At 40.0% G+C, this 20590-nt stretch overlaps 2 protein-coding genes across 5 annotated transcripts in view; both read right to left on the reverse strand.

Moving 5' to 3' along the window:
- The window catches only part of LOC139390576 (disintegrin and metalloproteinase domain-containing protein 19-like), a 61987-nt gene extending 50209 nt beyond the window's left edge, over window positions 1-11778 (reverse strand). The window contains exons 1-3 of the mRNA XM_071137782.1: window positions 11564-11778; window positions 8728-8849; window positions 4309-4382 (exon numbers count right to left, since the gene is read on the reverse strand). Coding sequence (XP_070993883.1) covers window positions 4309-4382; window positions 8728-8849; window positions 11564-11693 — 326 coding nt within the window. The 5' untranslated portion in view covers window positions 11694-11778. The remainder of the gene's footprint in view (window positions 1-4308; window positions 4383-8727; window positions 8850-11563) is intronic.
- Window positions 11779-14421: 2643 nt separating this feature from the next.
- Window positions 14422-20424, reverse strand: LOC139390715 (tRNA-histidine guanylyltransferase 1-like). 4 transcript variants are annotated; one of them, XM_071138032.1, is made up of 7 exons: window positions 20212-20407; window positions 19185-19385; window positions 16388-16564; window positions 15965-16134; window positions 15750-15838; window positions 15369-15476; window positions 14422-14925 (listed from the first exon to the last, which is right to left on the reverse strand). In XM_071138032.1, the coding sequence occupies exons 2-7, from the start codon at window positions 19376-19378 to the stop codon at window positions 14764-14766; spliced, it is 900 nt and encodes a 299-aa protein (XP_070994133.1). In that variant the 5' UTR covers window positions 19379-19385; window positions 20212-20407; the 3' UTR covers window positions 14422-14763. The 4 variants fall into 4 exon arrangements, with proteins under 4 accessions (XP_070994133.1, XP_070994132.1, XP_070994134.1 ...); XM_071138031.1 differs by having other exon boundaries at window positions 14428-14925; window positions 19185-19365; window positions 20212-20424; XM_071138033.1 differs by having other exon boundaries at window positions 14430-14925; window positions 19185-19365; window positions 20274-20400.
- Window positions 20425-20590: the final 166 nt, after the last annotated feature.

Consider the following 20590-nt stretch of genomic DNA (forward strand, 5'->3'; position numbering starts at 1 on the left):
AAGGACCGGGGTTTAGAGGACTTGGTTAAAGGACTGGGGTAAAGAGATCTTTGGGTGGAGGACTGGGGTAGAGGACTGGGGTAAAGAGGACTGGGGTAAAGAGATCTTTGGGTAGAAGACTGGGGTAAAGAGGACTGGGGTAAAAAGGACTGGGGTAGAGTACTGGTGTTAAGGACCGGGTTAAAGAGGACTGGGGTAAAGGACTGGAGTAAAGGACTGGGTTAAAGAGGACTGGGTTAAAGAGGACTGGGGTAAAGAGGACTGGGGTTAAAGAGTACTGGGGTAGAGGACTGGGGTAAAGGACTGGGTTAAACAGGACTGGGTTAAAGAGGACTGGGGTAAAGAAGACTGGGGTAAAGAGGACTGGGTTAAACAGGACTGGGTTAAAGAGGACTGGGGTAAAGAGGACTGGGTTAAAGAGGACTGGGGTAAAGAGGACTGGGTTAAAGATGACTGGGGTAAAGAGGACTGGGTTAAAGGACTGGGGTAAAAATATATTTAGGTAGAGGACTGGGGTAAAAAGATCTTTGGGTAGAATACTGGTGTAAAGAGGACTGGGGTAAAGGACTGGGGTAGAAGACTGGGGTAAAAAGGACTGGGTAAAGGACTGGGGTAAAGGACTGGGGTAAAGAGATCTTTGGGTAGAGGACTGGGGTAGAGGACTGGGGTAAAGAGGACTGGGGTAAAAAGGACTGGGTAAAGAGATCTTTGGGTAGAGGACTGGGGTAAAGAGAGCTTTGGGTAGAGGACTGGGGTAAAGAGATCTTTGGGTAGAGGACTGCTGTAGAGGGCTGGGGTAGAGGGGTAGAGGACTGGGGTAGGGGTTGACGTAGGGGTACAAGAGTGGGTTGGGACTGGGGCTTGGGCTGGGAGAAGGTTTTATTTTCTAGGGTCCTCTGAGGATGTTGAGCAGTCAGATTAGTAAAGGTTCCTCTGAGGATGGTGAGCAGTCAGATTACTAAAGCACAACCTCAGTAAAATAGTACCTCTCTTATCTCATTTCAAAGAATGTCTGCTAATGACACACACACACACACACACACACACACACTGATGTTAATCACTCCCCCAGCTGTAATGTGACCACCTGCTGGGGCCTTCTCCCTGAGGGGAGAGTCAGCCAGACACAGCGGAGTCACACTCTTTCTCTCTCTCTGTGTGTGTGTGTGTCACCGGTCACCATCATAACTTTATTCAACAGGTTTAATCCTACTCCCCACCCCTCATTTTTAACTGATGTTGTCCACTGTCAGAACGGGTTGTCTTTCCATTATGTTTGTTAATAGAAATACATTCCATACCATTCCATGCGTGACATTCCTATCCTAAAGGTGGAAGTCTGCTGTTCCCTGGAAGTTAATGTAATCACTCCCTCTGTATTGTGGCCATAGGGACTAAGTCATTGTGTTGTTAGCCAGATGATCTGAGAGACTGTGACACGGGTCAATGTGTCGTTAGCCATTACAGCATCAATGTTGACAGAAAAACATCCTTCCTCTAAGTCATTTTCTTTTCCTCTAATCACCAGTATTAATCTGTCCATCACTACTTTCAACAGATGGAGAAGATAGTCACTTCCTGTTTCCCCTCAGGTGACATCCCTCTATCTTTCTCTACTCCATCCCTATGTAAAACATATGTTCACTTTGACATCTGTCTAACTAAACTCAAACATATGGGATAGCCTGAAGGATGAGGTCTGAGACTCCCTTTCTCTCTCTCTCTCTGTGTGTGTGTGTGTGTGTGTGTGTGTGTGTGTGTGTGTGTGTGTGTGTGTGTGTGTGTGTGTGTGTGTGTGTGTGTGTGTGTGGTATAGTACAGTACAGTATAGTACAGTGTTATGGTATAGTACAGCATGTTATGGTATAGTACATCATGTTATGGTATAGTACAGCATGTTATGGTATAGTACAGTATGTTATGGTATAATACAGTATGTATGGTATAGTACATCATGTTATGGTATAGTACAGTATGTTATGGTATAGTACAGTATGTATGGTATAGTACAGTATGTTATGGTATAGTACAGTATGTTATGGTATAATACAGTATGTATGGTATAGTACATCATGTTATGGTATAGTACAGCATGTTATGGTATAGTACATCATGTTATGGTATAGTGCAGTATTTTATGGTATAGTACAGCATGTTATGGTATAGTACATCATGTTATGGTATAGTACAGTATGTTATGGTATAGTACATCATGTTATGGTATAGTACATCATGTTATGGTATAGTACAGTATGTATGGTATAGTACATCATGTTATGGTATAGTACAGTATGTTATGGTATAATACAGTATGTATGGTATAGTACATCATGTTATGGTATAGTACAGTATGTTATGGTATAGTACATCATGTTATGGTATAGTACATCATGTTATGGTATAGTACACCATGTTATGGTATAGTACATCATGTTATGGTATAGTGCAGTATTTTATGGTATAGTACAGCATGTTATGGCATAGTACATCATGTTATGGTATAGTACAGTATGTTATGAAATAATACAGTAATGTATGGTATAGTACAGTATTGTATGGTATGGTACAGTATGCTATGGAACAGTACAGTATGTTATGAAATAATACAGTAATGTATGGTATAGTACAGTATTGTATGGTATGGAACAGTACAGTATGTTATGGTATATTGCAGTATTTTATGGTATAGTACAGTATGTTATGGAATAATACAGTAAGGTATGGTATAGTACAGTGTCATGACGTTGGCCTGGGGGTAGGTTTATGACAGTCATAAATACCTCTTTCCCCCTTCTTCCTCTCTCTATCCTACTGATGTTACATTTGCAAACCCCTTTGGTTAACATAGAGATTCTGGGAACATCAGAAGGTGGGGGGAAATGAACTATATTCTGGTAATCCGACCAATTGAACATATGCGGTGGTACTTAATGAATATGATGTCAGTTCAGTTGTCATCTGAGACATTCTCATCAATGATAAGGTGACATAAACTCTACAGTGGAAAGTCTACACATCAGAGTTATCGGATTCGCATGGAATTGTTGTTCAATTTAAATGTTTGAATATGACATTTTTCGTGATGGGATGGAATGTGATTTTAGCTTCTAAAATGTGAGAATTGGGTTTTTATAAGGTTAGGGCTCTGCTCAATCAGTAGCCCGCCCCTGTGAAGGGACATGGGCTATAAAACTTTTCAAACACGCCCTCCTCTCCCTTCCTATATAAAGCCTTGGCAACAACGTAACCTCCTGTTCCGAGGATGTGAGGACGACGGTCCGATGTCAGAATGGTTCAGATAATAACTACAGAACGAAGCCAACATCAGCGTGAGCTTTGGTTGCGAATGGTATGAACTCTGCTCTTATTCACTACAGAAGTGATACCTCCTAGCCGTTGAGTTAGCAACAGCCGCTGCAAACGAGGGTTAGGAAGGAACAGACAGAATATCCCGTCTATCACACAACAACGTTACTACAATGTACTTTTCTTCTGTGTAACCAGCTGTCATATCTGTTCCACTTGCTAGGGACGTTTTCCTTTATGATGTAATTTGTAATCAAGTTATGATTTAATTATGTGTATGTGTAATTCTGTGTGATTAGTTAGGTATTTAGTAAATACAGTGCCTTGCGAAAGTATTCGGCCCCCTTGAACTTTGCGACCTTTTGCCACATTTCAGGCTTCAAACATAAAGATATAAAACTGTATTTTTTTGTGAAGAATCAACAACAAGTGGGACACAATCATGATTTTGTACGCCCAATTTTTCAGTTTTTGATTTGTTAAAAAAGTTTGAAATATCCAATAAATGTCGTTCCACTTCATGATTGTGTCCCACTTGTTGTTGATTCTTCACAAACAAATACAGTTTTATATCTTTATGTTTGAAGCCTGAAATGTGGCAAAAGGTCGCAAAGTTCAAGGGGGCCGAATACTTTCGCAAGGCACTGTAAATAATTAAACCCAATTTTGTATTGCTGATTCAACTTGTTAGCCAGGGTTCGTGCAGATAACCAAGAATTTACAACTTTCAGATGAGACTGAATTAAGATGACGATTAATATTGACTGCTATTGATGTAAAATATTACTAGGTCTTTAAGAATTTATTCGGAAGATAACAGCTCTATAAATATTATTTTGTGGTGCCTGACTCTCTAGTTAATTACACTTACATGATTAGCTCAATCAGGTAATAGTAATTACGGATAAATGATTTTATAGAATAGCATGTCATATCACTTAATCTGGCATAGCCAAAGACACGACAACAGTATTTTATGATATGGTACAGTAAGGTTCTTACTCATTCCTGTGCAGACGGAGTGTCATCTCCTCTCCCTCAGCTGTGATGAGGACCTCTGCCTCAGACGGGTGCTGCTGGGTAGAAAAGCAGAGAAATAGAATAATATCTCTCTAGCATTATATCTAACATTATATCTCTCTAGCATCATCTCTAACATTATATCTCTCTAGCATTATATCTAACATTATATCTCTCTAACGTTATATCTCTCTAACATCATCTCTAACATTATATCTCTCTAGCATTATATCTCTCTAACATCATCTCTAACATTATATCTCTCTAGCATCATCTCTATCTAACATTATATCTCTCTAGCATCATCTCTATCTAACATTATATCTCTCTAGCATTATATCTAACATTGTATCTCTCTAACATAATCTCTAACATTATATATCTCTAGCATCATCTCTATCTAACATTATATCTCTCTAGCATTATATCTAACATTATATCTCCATAGCATTATATCTCTCTAGCATTATATCTAACATTATATCTTTCTAGCATCATCTCTATCTAACATTGTATCTCTCTAGCATTATATCTAACATTATATCTTTCTAGCATCATCTCTATCTAACATTGTATCTCTCTAGCATTATATCTAACATTATATATCTCTAGCATCATCTCTATCTAACATTATATATCTCTAGCATCATCTCTATCTAACATTATATCTCTCTAGCATTATATCTCCATAGCATTATATCTCCATAGCATTATATCTCTCTAGCATTATATCTAACATTATATCTCTCTAGCATCATCTCTATCTAACATTATATCTCTCTAGCATTATATCTAACATTATATCTCTCTAGCATCATCTCTATCTAACATTATATCTCTCTAGCATCATCTCTATCTAACATTATATATCTCTAGCATCATCTCTATCTAACATTATATCTCTATAGCATTATATCTCCATAGCATTATATCTCCATAGCATTATATCTATCTAACATTATATATCTCTAGCATTATATCTATCTAACATTATATATCTCTAACATTATATCTCTCTAGCATCATCTCTATCTAACATTATATCTCTCTAGCATTATATCTAACATTATATCTCTCTAGCATCATCTCTATCTAACATTATATCTCTCTAGCATCATCTCTATCTAACATTATATATCTCTAGCATCATCTCTATCTAACATTATATCTCTCTAGCATTATATCTCCATAGCATTATATCTCCATAGCATTATATCTATCTAACATTACATATCTCTAGCATTATATCTATCTAACATTATATATCTCTAGCATTATATCTCTCTAACATTATATATCTCCATAGCATTATATCTATCTAACATTATATATCTCTAGCATTATATCTATCTAACATTATATCTCCATAGCATTATATCTCTCTAACATTATATCTATCTAACATTATATCCCTCTAACATTATATCTCTCTAACATTATATCTATCTAACATTATATCTCTCTAGCATTATATCTCCATAGCATTATATCTCTCTAACATTATATATCTCTAGCATTATATCTATCTAACATTATATCTCTCTAACATTATATATCTCTAACATTATATCTATCTAACATTATATCTCCATAGCATTATATCTCTCTAACATTATATATCTCTAACATTATATCTATCTAACATTATATCCCTCTAACATTATATCTCTCTAACATTATATCTATCTAACATTATATATCTCTAGCATTATATCTATCTAACATTATATCTCTCTAACATTATATCTCTCTAACATTATATCTCTCTAACATTATATCTCTCTAGCATTATATCCCTCTAACATTTTCTCTCTAAAATTATCTCTCTAACATCATATCTCTCGAACATTATATCTCTCTAACACTATATCTCTCTAACCTTATAAATAACAGTATATCTCTCTAACATTACATCTAAAATGATATCTCTCTAACATTATCTCTCTAACATTATCTCTAACATTACATCTACAATGATATCTCTCTAACATTCTCTCTAACATTACATCTAAAATGATATCTCTATAACATTCTCTCTAACATTATAACTAACATTATATATCTCTAAACTTACAAATAATGGTATATCTCTCTAACATTACATCTAAAATGATATCTCTATAACATTCTCTCTAACATTATATCTCTCTAAAATTACAAATAAAGGTATATCTCTCTAACATAATATCTAAAAGTATAGATCTCTAGCATTATATCGAAAAATATATATTTCTAACATTATATCTCTCTAGCATTATATCTCTTTAGCATTAGATCTCTTTAGCATTATATGTAACATTATATCTGAAATGATATATCTGGCATTATATCTTTCTAGCATTATATTGAACATTATATCTAAAATGACATCTCTCTAGCATTACATCTAACATTATATCTCTCCTAAATGAAATCTCTCTAATGTTGTATCTAGCATTATATCTAACATTTTATGCAAAATTATATCTCTCTAGCACACTGGTTCTCAATCCTGGTCCGGGGGACCCAAAGGGGTGCACATTTTTTTTCTTCTACCAAGCAATACAGCTGATTCAAATGATCAACTCATCAAAAAGCTTGGATGATTTGAATCAGATCTAGCATTATCTCTTTAACATTATATCACTCTAACATTATATCTCTCTAGCATTATCTCTAACATTTTATCTCTAACATTATATATATTTAACATTATATCTCTAACATTATATCTCTTTAACATTATATCTCTAGCATTATATCTCTTTAACGTTATATCTCTTTAACACTATATCTCTGACATTATATATCTCTAGCATTATCTCTAACATTATATCTCTTTAACAGTATATCACTCTAACATTATATCTCTCTAACATTATATCTCTCTAGCATTATCTCTAACATTATATCTCTTTAACATTATATCTCTAACATTATATATCTCTAGCATTATCTCTAACATTATCTCTCTTTAACAGTATATCACTCTAACATTATATCTCTCTAACATCATATCTCTCTAGCATTATCTCTAACATTATATATCTTTAACAGTATATCACTCTAACAGTATATCTCTCTAACATTATATCACTCTAACATTATCTCTAACAGTATATCTCTTTAACATTATATCTCTCTAGCATTATATCACTCTAACATTATATCTCTAGCATTATATCTCTAGCATTATATCACTCTTACATTATATCTCTGGCATTATATATCTCTAAGATTATATTTATTTAACATTATATGTCTAGCATTATATCCCTCTAACATTCTATCCAACAATATATCTCTTTAACATTACATCTCTCTTTAACATTACATCTCTCTTTAACATTAAATAGCTCTAACGTTATATCTATTTAACATTATATCTCTCAAGCACTATATATATCTCATACATTATATCTCTCTAACATTATATCTCTCCAACAAGATATCTCTCGAACATTTTATCTCTCGAACATTATATCTCTCTAGCATTGTATCTAACATTATATCTCTCGAACGCTATATCTCTCGAACGCTATATCTCTCGAACATTATATCTCTCTAGCATTGTATCTCTCTAGCATTGTATCTCTCTAATGTTATATCTCTCTAACATTACATCTCTCTAACATTATATCTCTCTAACATTACATCTCTCTAACATTATATCTCTCTAACATTATATCTCTCTAATGTTATATCTCTCTAACATTATATCTCTCTAATGCTATATCTCTCTAACATTACATCTATCTAACATTATATCTCTCTAATGTTATATCTCTCTAACATTATATCTCTGTAATGTTATATCTCTCTAACATTATATCTCTCTAATGCTATATCTCTCTAACATTACATCTCTCTAACATTATATCTCTCTAATGTTATATCTCTCTAACATTATATCTCTCTAATGTTATATCTCTCTAACATTATATCTAACATCATATAACTCTAGCATTGAATCTCTCTGGCATTATATCTCTCTAACATTATATCTCTCTAACTTTATATCTAATATTACACAATCCTTTCTCAGAGCGCTACAGACAATTCCTTCGACCTCACAGTTTGGTTTTTGCTCTGACATGCACTGTCAACTGTGGGACCTTATATAGATAGGTTGACGCCTTTCCAAATCATGTCCAATCAATTGAATTTACCACCTGTTTTTCTTTTTCATTATGGGGTATTGTGTGTAGATTAAGGAGGATTTTAAAAAATCCACTTTAGAATAAGGCTGTAACGTAACAAAATGTGGAAAAAGTCAAGGGGTCTGAATACTTTTCGAATGTACTCTATATCTCTCTAGCATTATATCTAACATGTAACATGTGAAATGTGTTGTGCTATTTCAGAGGACAATCATGTCTCTCTGACTTAGTAGGGAATGTCAGTGATAAGATAGGATCTCACCTTCTCTCCATGGACGGACCTCCTGTGTCTTGCAGGCTGCAACCAGTGTGGATAGGTAATCTCATAGCTCTCTCTGTGTCCTATTCTGTGGCTGTTCTCCTGAGGGCTCGGTCTCTGCTCCTCTACACAAAGGATTTACAAGCATGTCAACAAAGGGGACAGTAGAAGGTAACAGTTTATTGAAAGATTTGTTGGTTGATTGATTTCTCAATTAAACCAGTGCACTTCATTTTCTTAGACAGGTTTGAATATGATGTCTCCTGATAACATATAATACAACAAGCTTGTGTAGTCATTGTAAAATCAAATCAAATAAATGTCTGTCACATGCTTGGTAAAACAGCAGGTATAGGCTAACAGTGAAATACTTACTTACGGGCTCTTCCCAACAGTGCAGAGAGAAAGACAATAGAGAAATAATAGAAAAGTAAAACGTAAAAATAAAAGTAATAACGAATCCACAATGATTAATGATAACTTGGCTATATGGGTACCAGTACCAAGTCGATGTGCAGGGGTACGAGGTAACTGAGGTAGATATGAACATATAACTAGTTTATGTGACAAAACAAGCAATAGTATAGACAAGTGCAGATAATCATTGTACCATCTAAACCACTGTGAAATCTATTTTCAAAAACCAAAAATATTGCATTTTCAGCTGTTTGAAAATAATGTACAAAACCGGAAGTAAAATACACACAAATTAAATGAGAAGCATAGAAATAGCGCACATAGAACAGATTAACCCCTTCTAAGACTTGCTTTCAATGCAAATGACAGTTCTATAACTAAAATTTCTATGTACATTTGGTCAGGTCACCCAAAAAGTTACATAATGCAGTTTTAACTATTTAACTAACTATTTAGTAGTCTTGTAGCTTGGGGCTAGAAGCTGTTCCGGTTCCTGTTGGTTCCAGACTTGGTGCATTGGTACCGCTAGCCGTGCAGTAGCAGAGAGAACAGTCTATGACTTGGGTGGCTGGAGTCTTTGACCAATTGTAGGGCCTTCCTCTGACACCGCCTACTACAGAGGTCCTGGATGGTGGGGAGCTTGGCCCCACTGATGTTCGCACTACCCTCTGTAGCTTAGTGATGAGCTTGGAGTGCACTATGGTGTTGAATGCTGAGCTGTAGTTAATGAACAGCATTCTCACATAGGTGTTCCTTTTGTCCAGGTGGGAAAGGGCAGTGTGGAGTGCAATAGAGATTGTGTCATCTGTAGATCTTTTGGGGCAGTATGTGAATTGGAGTGGGTCCAGGGTGTCTGGGATGATGGTGTTGATGTGAGCCATGAAGAAACTTTCAAAGCATTTCATGTCTGCAGATGTGAGTGCTAGTCATTTAGACAGGTTACCTTGGCACAGGGACTATGGTGGTCTGCTTGAAATATGTAGATATTATATATACTTCCATATTGAGTGTGTCTATGGTACATCCTGCTCGAAGTTTTGCTTGTAAGCACAAATCAGGAGGGTAGAATTATGGTCAGATTTGCCTAATGGAGGGTGAGGGAGAACTTTGTATGTGTTTTCTGTGTGTGGAGTAAATGTGATCTAGAGTTATTTCATCTCTAGTTGCATATGTGACATGCTCATAGATTTCAGTATTCCTGCATTAAAATCACAGGCCACTAGGTGCGCCGCCTCTGGATGAGCATTTTCTTGTTTGATTATAGCCCTATAGAATATCACAGTATGAGTCATCATACCCATAAAACCTAGCGGTCAAACAAGGAAATGGTTCCAATAATTGTTCACTGTTCATTTTTAGAAACACTTGAAATAAGGGCAGTGTTTTGTGTCGGCTTACCCTGGCGTGAGGTTTTGATAACTGTGTAAATCTCTCTAGGACAAGGTGACTTTTGTCAATATATTTGCTGGTATTTACCACACAAAAATGAAATGCTAATTAGCTGCTAATGTGGCTTTCATAAAGAATTACAAATACCATGATGATCTGGACGAGACTGCCGAATCGAGGCAAAGGTAAATATCTCTGGATTAGTTATCTAATGTTATCTAAATTTAGCAATGAAAAACTTGACAACATTTCTTTAAATTGACAATTCTGTGAACTGCCTTGTGCAAGTTTTAAATTGACACACCTGTTAGCAAAGGTGTCAGCTAGAGATGACATGCAGGAGCTTGCAGGGATTTGTCTACTTTGATGCTAATTAGCATTTTCTAATCTGAGAGTAAATAGATTTGAATATATTGATAAAAATCACCTTGTCCGAGAGAGATTTATATGGTTAGCAAAAACGTCACTCCAGGGTAAGCCTACACGAAACACAAACCCTATTTTAATGGTTTCTAAAATTCATTATGGGAAAAAGGAATGGTGGAAAAACGATTGGAACCGTTTCCCTGTTTGACTGCTAGGCTTTATGGGTATTATGACACCTCTACTGTGGGGCTCTATACAGCTGGGGTAGTCTTGGTTTGTGGTGGTAAATAGAAAGCTATGAACAATATAGATGAAAACTTGCTTGGCACATAGTATGGTCTACAGCTTATCATGAGGTAGCCAACAGGAAGTTCTTTAGATTACTGAATTTAAAACTGACTTCAGCACATGCTTTTAAAATAATTTAGGCTGCAATTTATAGAAAACTTGCTTATGTTGATGAATAAGAAAATGGATTCTTTCAAACATTCACAATAGCCCAAGAAAGACTAAATTAACCTTGAAACACCAGTAAACACATAGCTATGGACTGAATGAACCAACATTATGCACAGTTCAAAATAAATGATCTTGAAATATTCATCAGCCATCCAGAAAAACTCCATTCATTAACTGATTAGCTGTTGTAATGAATGCACAGACTTACCGGCAGCATCTACGTGACCAGATACAACAGACCCAACACAGCAGATAACGACTGTCAAATACAGACACAGACTCAGAAGGGAATATGCAGAACACCGATTAAAGCGGGTTATCCGTTCTCGTGGACTCATGCTAAAATAAAGGGTTATAGTTTAAACCCTACAATGTAATCGCAAACAACAAAAAATGCATAGGCAAAGGATAAATAATAGCTGCCTGTCGACATATCCTATGAAGCGGATAAATGTGTAGGCAACAATAGCACTCTATCGCTCTGTCTGCTTCGGATGCTTCCACAGGGGTAGAGCGCATCTTTTCTCTGTTTCCAGTTCTTACTTTCATTTTCAGCCCCTCCCATTTACCCTATAACTGGCCAATCGATTTCTGTGATTTTGAAAACGTTTGAAGACTAGAGATTGTTTTATGAGAGCCCTAACACAATTCAAAAATTCCTACAGTATGTAATATGATAGGTGAATGTGAATTTCTGAAATACAGAATGTCTCATGGCAACAGTCTACTTACTAGTAAAGCATTTCTACTAAAGATGAATTATGTTATACAGCTCAGGCTCTGTACTAAAGACACCATATTTCCTCTATAGTGCACGGCAGTGTTTTGTTCGAGACCACCCAAAGCGAGACGGATTCAAGACAAAGACCGGAGGGAATCTAGTCCAAGTCAAGACCAATACCGGAGAGGGGGCGAGACCGAGTCAAGACCGGGGTGGGGGATGAGAGGTCCGGGAAGAAGTCAAGACCGAGACCAGAAAAATGCGAGTCCAATTCAAGACCATGACTGTAATTTTGTCAAATTGTCACCATAATTAGAGTTCAAAATGTCCAGTATTTCTGTGTTCATATTTCAGAACAACATATGGATTATTTTGGCATTCAGAATGGTAAAACAAATACATGCTAAAGGCAAATAGAGCCACTCTACACATTATTACTGGTCCAAACACAGTTGGGAACAACGAGGAGCTAGGAACACAAGCATTTCACTACACCCACAATAACATCTGCTAAATATGAGTATGTGACCAATACAATTTGATTTGATTTGAGAGCCTTCTACGGGTTCAGAAAAAAGGCTAAGGATTTATAGCAAAATAATAATAATAATATTATTTTCAGTGATGTTCTGATTTAATCTCTTCAATTTTTGATAGAGAGGATAAGGTTCACGCACAAGCGAAGATTTTCGTTTTTTAGATGAATCTAGCTAGCCAATAGAAACATAGTGTTGATGTCTTCACTATTATTATACAACGTACCATTTTTGACTGGTACTGTAAAAATGTACAAAAAATATATATGAAGGATTTGAAATTATGTAGACACACATTGATGGAAGCCCCAATCTATCTGCAATTTTAAAGCTGATCCACCCCCTAAAAAGACTAAGGACCAAACGTTTTCACCACCTGGTGTGCATACCCATTGTTGCCTCAGTTAGCATTTACTGGTAGATACACAGGCTGTGTGCGGCTGCTTGGCCATGGAAACCATTTCCTTAAGCTCCCGACTAACAGTTATTGTGCTGACATTGCTTCCAGAGGCAGTTTGGAACTCGGTAGTGAGTGTTGCAACCGAGGACAGAGGATTTATATGCGCTATGCGCTTCAGCACCCTGCAGTCCCGTTCGGTGAGCTTGTGTGGCTTACCTTTTTACAGCTAAGTCATTGTCGCTCCTAGAAGTTTCCACTTCACAATAACAGCACTTACAGTTGACCGGGGCAGCTCTAGCAGGAAAGAAATTTGACAAACTGACTTGTTGGAAAGGTGGCATCCTATGATGGTGCCAAGTTGAGTTCTTCAATAAATAAGGCCATTCTACTACCAATATTTGTCTAAGGAAATTGCATGGCTGTGTGCTCGATTTTATACACCTGTCAGTTGTGGCTGAATTAGCCGAATCCACTAATTTGAAGGGATGTCCACATACTTTTGTATATATAGTGTATCATAAGTTGAAACGTCTTTGCTACCTACCGGCTACCGATGTCAAAAAGTGGGTATAGGATGTATATAGCCTCCACTACACCACCGGCCCTTTCTTTTTGACAAAAAGTGCGCTTTCATACATGAGTGCGCTGGTGCTATGGTTGTTGTCCTTTCAGCATCACGAGCCCGAAGGACTAGGTTCAATAGGTTCGCCAAATGCGCAAATGTCTATAACAGATATAAAGACCTAGAATTTCACCGTCTCCCCTTTACTAATAGTGAGCGCGCAACTTTCCAACAATTTCCCTCACTCTTCCCTACCAGCGAGTCAAGGATATTGGACAAAGTTTGAGGATTTCTTTCAGTGAAAGACAGTAATGTTACGAGTAAAGTCGGAATCGCAGGTTTAAATAGGTCATAGGGTATTAATATTTCAAAAAGTGTATATATTTGGCCTGGCGAAGTGCTTTTATGGCTGACTGAATGGAAGCTGATAATGAGTTTTTTACTCCACTGGTCTGAGACGGAGACATTCAAAATGTGGTCTCGATACCGAGTACAACACTGATGCATTGCCTTTGAACAGGGCCATATGGCTCTCGGCACCCTGGGTGATAGTTATTGCCAGCACAGGTAGTGTTCAGTACAGCATGCCATGACCATGCTGGGGTTGGCACCATTTCTGGGCAGGGATTGTAGTGGAGAGCAATCTGGCTTATGTAGGCCTACTGTACCAGCATTGTGCATGGTGATACCTACCTGAGAAACTAGGTTCCATCTTGTTTTTGCTGTCCCACCAAAAGCAATAACCTGGTCAGCCCAACTAGTATACATTTATCAGCCACTGTAAACTAGTGTTTAGAGAGAGAGAGAAGATGATATAATATGCCAGCATCACCACCGGAAAAACAAACAGTACATATTCTCTTGGTTTAATGGATCCAGACATAAAAAGAGCGGTCGTATTTAATCACAGTAAAATATTTGTATACAGTACATGAGCAAAGAGAATGATGGCGTGGAGTTAAGAAATACCTCTTGTTTTACTGACACCGTAGACAGTTTGTTCCAATCAAGAGTTGGTTATTAACAGTATCTGTCCATGCAGAGTGAGCACTCAACCCTCTCCATCCCACAGCAGGAGCATTTGGGAGTACGAAGAACTCCCCCTAGACTCTGTCCATGTTCAACATTATCCACAAAGGGCTGGTGTCTGCTGGTTTTTCTCCGACAGGAAAAGTTCTGTCCCGTCAGCTCAGCAGTTGTCGTCTTCTAGAATGTTGGGGTGTTCCTCCCAGAACTGGTTCCCTATGACGTCACAGTGGTGGGCACTGACACGCCTCCTGGTGCGTGTCACTAGCACCTCCTCCCCCGCCTCGTTGGGGAGCTTCACACTCTTGGTCACTGTTTCTTCCAGCTGGGACAGAAGGATGAAGGAAGGGGGTTAAGAATTTGAGAGTGAGAGAAGCGAAGGATAGGACAAAATGTAAGCACCTACTTAATTATTAATGTATTATAGGTGTGAATTGTATAGCCCTAACCCTTCATATCCCACTCCCCCAGACACCCTTGGAGTGAGCCATTATTGACGGTGACCATGGAGCAATTAGGGTTAAGTGCAATGCTCAAGGGCACGTCAACAGATTTTCACCTAGTCATCTTGGTGATTGGAACCAGCAACGTTTCAGTTACTGGCCCAACACCCTTAACCGCTAGGCTACCTAACGCCCTCACACACACAAGCCTGTATTTTTTATGAATGTATCTGAAATGGCATCCAATTGTCTATATAGTGCACTACCTCAGACAACAGGCTCTATATAGGGAATAGGGTGCATTAAGGACAACCGGAGTTCTGACCTTCTCCCAGATGAGGGTGGTTCCTTTCCTGTGGACCAGAGGCTCCTTGTTGTAATTTATATCAAACTCAGAAAACATGATCTCATTCTTATCTGCTGACAACGTTCCCTGGGAGAGAGAGAGAGAGACATACATCACAGAGATTTGATTATGTATCTAAAGGTTCTTGGTAAATGGAACGGTCAACTGTGAGGTGGTTTTCAGTGAAAGTAAACAGCATGAAGTAGTCATCCATTCTAAAGCTATTAACATAATAATTATAGTTATGACTAACAAGCAGATGCCCCTTCGCAAATGACACACCTCAAAAATAACAGATATTTGAAGACGGACACACCCCCACAGCTGTAATTATGCTAATCTCACTGGAGTAACTCTCACCTTTAGTCTGTCCTCTGCCTGTGTAGTGGTGAGTCCGCCTTTCTGCACCAACGTCCAAAACACTGTGTTATACAGGTTGTTGACGTGACCTGGCAAACACACACACCATTACGAAAGAGAAGCACAAATGTGGAAGAGAATCTACTGTAGTCAAAGCATACACACACAAGATAATGTATTGGGGGATAGGAGTGTGTGTTTGTGTGTATATTTACAGTCAGCCTGCCTCCAGCTCAGGTAGTCCCGGAGGTTGCGGTTGCTAGGATACAGAACCACCCGCCCGTCAAACCCCGGGGGGTAAAGGAGGGGCTGGTCTCCGAAGTAGTCCTTCCAGTAGAACACATAGGAAGAGGAGAACTGGGACGCTACATGGGTCATCAGCTTACTGGAGGGGGAGTGGAAGGGGAGAGGGAGGAGACCAGAAAAGTGTCACTCAAATGCAATAAACATTTCTTGTGAGTGTCTGTGTGGTTGGGGAGTGTCTGTGTGGTTGGGGAGTGTCTGTGTGGTTGGGGAGTGTCTGTGTGGTTGGGGAGTGTCTGTGTGGTTGGGGAGTGTCTGTGTGGTTGGGGAATATCTGTGTGGTTGGGGAGTGTCTGTGTGACGGTGTGTGCGTCTCTGTACATGTGTGTTATTACCTGGCTCTCCTCTTAAACCAGTTGGAGGTCCTCTTGAAGACGAAGCTGAACTCGTCACTTTGTCCGTACGAGATGATGATGTCATCCAGGTCCTCCATGACAGACCTGGCGCTGCACGTCATCAGGCCCAGAGCTCTGTCATCATTGGGCTTCATGAAGTTGTGCTGCTCTGCAAACCTACAGCAACACAGGGTCAGTCAGTGGGTCAGTCAGTCAGTCAGTCAGTCAGTGGGTCAGTCAGCAGGTCAGTCAGTCAGTCAGTCTGTCAGTCAGTGGGTCAGTCAGTCAGCGGGTCAGTCAGTCGGTGGGTGGGTCAGTCAGTCAGTCAGTGGGTAGGTCAGTCAGTCAGTCAGTGGGTAGGTCAGTCAGTCAGTCAGCGGGTGGGTCAGTCAGTCAGTCAGCGGGTAGGTCAGTCAGTCAGTCAGTGGGTCAGTCAGTCAGCGGGTGGGTCAGTCAGTCAGTCAGTGGGTGGGTAGGTCAGTCAGTCAGTCAGTCAGTGGGTAGGTCAGTCAGTCAGTGGGTCAGTCAGTGGGTCAGTCAGTCAGTCAATGGGTCAGTCAGTCAGTCAGCGGGTCAGTCAGTCAGTCGGTCGGTGGGTCAGTCAGTCGGTCGGTTGGTCAGTCAGTCAGTGGGTCAGTCAGTCAGTCGGTGGGTCAGTCAGTCAGTCGGTGGGTCAGTCAGTCAGTCGGTTGGTCAGTCAGTCGGTGGGTCGGTCAGTCGGTCGGTGGGTCGGTCAGTCAGTCGGTGGGTCAGTCAGTCAGTGGGTAGGTCAGTCAGTCAGTCAGTGGGTAGGTCAGTCAGTCAGTCAGTGGGTAGGTCATTCAGTCAGTCAGTGGGTCAGTCAGTCAGCGGGTGGGTCAGTCAGTCAGTCAGTGGGTAGGTCAGTCAGTCAGTCAGTCAGTCAGTGGGTAGGTCAGTCAGTGGGTCAGTCAGTCAGTGGGTCAGTCAGTCAGTCAGTGGGTCAGTCAGTCAGTCAGTGGGTCAGTCAGTCAGCAGGTCAGTCAGCCGGTCGGTGGGTCAGTCAGTCAGTCGGTGGGTCAGTCAGTCAGTCGGTGGGTCAGTCAGTCAGTCGGTGGGTCAGTCAGTCAGTCGGTGGGTCAGTCAGTCAGTCGGTGGGTCAGTCAGTCAGTCGGTGGGTCAGTCAGTCGGTGGGTCAGTCAGTCAGTCGGTGGGTCAGTCAGTCAGTCGGTTGGTCAGTCAGTCAGTCGGTTGGTCAGTCAGTCAGTCGGTGGGTCAGTCAGTCAGTCAGCGGGTCAGTCAGTCAGCGAGTCAGTGGGTCAGTCAGTGGGTCAGTCAGTGGAGCTACAGATACTAACACACTAGTCGTAATTTGTCACCTGGCTTCTCATTCAGTCCCTCAGTCCACTTCAAGGTTGCGTCTCAATAATAAAATACATTGCTCCTGTCCTGCTTGGTCACTAAGCAATTGACTGTGAAATGTGACAGGATGGTAACGATTTTCTCCACATATTTGATCTGCACAGATCATTCAGTGCAGAAGAGAGGAGAGGATGCCACTGCAGACACACCCCCAGCTATTCTTTGGAGCTACAGATACACCCCAGCTATTCTCTGGAGCTACAGATACACCCCCAGCTATTCTCTGGAGCTACAGATACACCCCCAGCTATTCTCTGGAGCTACAGATACACCCCCAGCTATTCTCTGGAGCTACAGATACACCCCCAGCTATTCTCTGGAGCTACAGATACACCCCCAGCTATTCTCTGGAGCTACAGATACATCCCCTGCTATTCTGTGGAGATTTAGATACACCCCCAGCTATTCTCTGGAGCTACAGATACACCCGCAGCTATTCTCTGGAGCTACAGATACACCCCCAGCTATTCTCTGGAGCTACAGATACACCCCCAGCTATTCTCTGGAGCTACAGATACACCCCCAGCTATTCTCTGGAGCTACAGATACACCCCCAGCTATTCTCTGGAGCTACAGATACACCCCCAGCTATTCTCTGGAGCTACAGATACACCCCCAGCTATTCTCTGGAGCTACAGATACACCCCCAGCTATTCTCTGGAGCTACAGATACACCCCCAGCTATTCTCTGGAGCTACAGATACACCCCCAGCTATTCTCTGGAGCTACAGATACACCCCCAGCTATTCTCTGGAGCTACAGATACACCCCCAGCTATTCTCTGGAGCTACAGATACACCCCCAGCTATTCTCTGGAGCTACAGATACACCCCCCAGCTATTCTCTGGAGCTACAGATACACCCCCAGCTATTCTCTGGAGCTACAGATACACCCCCCAGCTATTCTCTGGAGCTACAGATACACACCCAGCTATTCTCTGGAGCTACAGATGCACCCCCAGCTATTCTCTGGAGCTACAGATACACCCCCAGCTATTCTCTGGAGCTACAGATACATCCCCTGCTATTCTGTGGAGATTTAGATACACCCCCAGCTATTCTCTGGAGCTACAGATACACCCGCAGCTATTCTCTGGAGCTACAGATACACCCCCAGCTATTCTCTGGAGCTACAGATACACCCCCAGCTATTCTCTGGAGCTACAGATACACCCCCAGCTATTCTCTGGAGCTACAGATACATCCCCTGCTATTCTGTGGAGATTTAGATACACCCCCAGCTATTCTCTGGAGCTACAGATACACCCCCAGCTATTCTCTGGAGCTACAGATACACCCCCAGCTATTCTCTGGAGCTACAGATACACCCCCAGCTATTCTCTGGAGCTACAGATACACCCCCAGCTATTCTCTGGAGCTACAGATACACCCCCAGCTATTCTCTGGAGCTACTTACTTGTGGAAGTTCCTTCCATCCAAACGCACCACGATGTAACAGTTTTTCAGACAGGTGTCGTCTGTCTCAAAGTTACGGACGTACTCAAACTTGCTCTTGGCCATTTTGGAGCTGCTGGTGAAAACACTGGCTACTGGCCGGAGGATACGCGTCTTGATGCCTCCTGGTAATCTACACAGCACTGGAGCAAACATGAGGGTTCTGTGAGAAAGGACAGACCAGATCAAATCAAAGTAGGTTCTGTTGTAAAAGAAGAAGCAGCAGCACAAGGTTGGCTGTGGTCTTCATGTCTGAAATTCTGCTCGCTTTTAGACTGGAGCATTTCTTATTATTCTGTAAGGAAATTCAAGACACTATTTACTAGGATGTTACGTTTCGTTTGGTATGTATTAATCTGTCCATCATCCATTTCATTTGTTACAAATTACAATTCGTATGATATTTTACTAATTGCAATTAATACAATATGCTACGAATTTGCAAAAGATACAATATGTTACAATTTACAATTTGTTGTGGCTAACGTTAGCTAGCTGGCTAACCATAGCCAGGCTAGGGGTTTAGGTGGGCTAACATGCTAAGTAGTTAAAATTAGTAAGTAGTTGCAAAGTATATATATATATATTATAACCTTTATTTAACTAGGCAAGTGAGTTAAGAACAAATTCTTATTTACCCTGACGGCCTACCCCACCAAACCCTAACGACGCTGGGCCAATTGTGCGCCGCTCTATGGGACTGCCAATCACAGCCGGTTCTGAACAGCCTGGAATCGAACCGGGGTCTGTAGTGATGCCTCTAGCACTGAGACGCAGTGCCCTTGATCGCTGCGCCACAATTAGCCAAAATTATCAATTCGAGATTCGAACATGTAATTTTTTAGGTTGCTACAAATCCACCCTGACCGACCGACCAGCCTCATTCCGTTTTTGCATTAAGTAGTCTTCTGTTTTATGTAACATGTCATACTAATTTGATGTTACGTTTAATCTATAAAACCAGGCTGACAGGCTAGCTAGCTACTTACAAATTATTGGCATCATCTTCGGTTCATGATGAATACTTCCTTAAAACAATGCTATAACTTACTTTACTTTAGTTTAAACTATGTAAGTGATGCTATTGTCGAGGCAAAGCTTTAAGTTATTTTAATTTCACTGTGAGAATGTATCTGGCAAATAACAGAACACATGTTGTTTTCGCCAGTGGGTGCAACCCAGTCCGTCCACCAAATAAGTCCTACTAGAACAGATACTGCGTATTTCAATTCCGGGACAGTATCTCATCTACGATCTTACAAAACAAAAACAACTAAAGAACATAAATTGTTTTTATTGTAGTTGTCGATTGTCTTTTAGCTGGGTTCCTGGACATAATTTCATTTAAAAAACAATGAAAACAAAGAT

The sequence above is a fragment of the Oncorhynchus clarkii genome, chromosome 31 (genome assembly GCF_045791955.1).
Source record: "Oncorhynchus clarkii lewisi isolate Uvic-CL-2024 chromosome 31, UVic_Ocla_1.0, whole genome shotgun sequence".
In the NCBI taxonomy this organism is placed as follows: domain Eukaryota; kingdom Metazoa; phylum Chordata; class Actinopteri; order Salmoniformes; family Salmonidae; genus Oncorhynchus; species Oncorhynchus clarkii.

Excerpts from the sequence above, each read along its gene's own strand:
- LOC139390715 (XM_071138031.1), bottom strand. Across the intron at positions 16,135-16,387 it reads TGGTTTAAGAGGAGAGCCAG|TAAGCTGATGACCCATGTAG; the intron begins GTAATAACACAC and ends CTCCCCCTCCAG. Across the intron at positions 15,839-15,964 it reads GAGCTGGAGGCAGGCTGACT|GTCACGTCAACAACCTGTAT; the intron begins GTAAATATACAC and ends TGTGTTTGCCAG.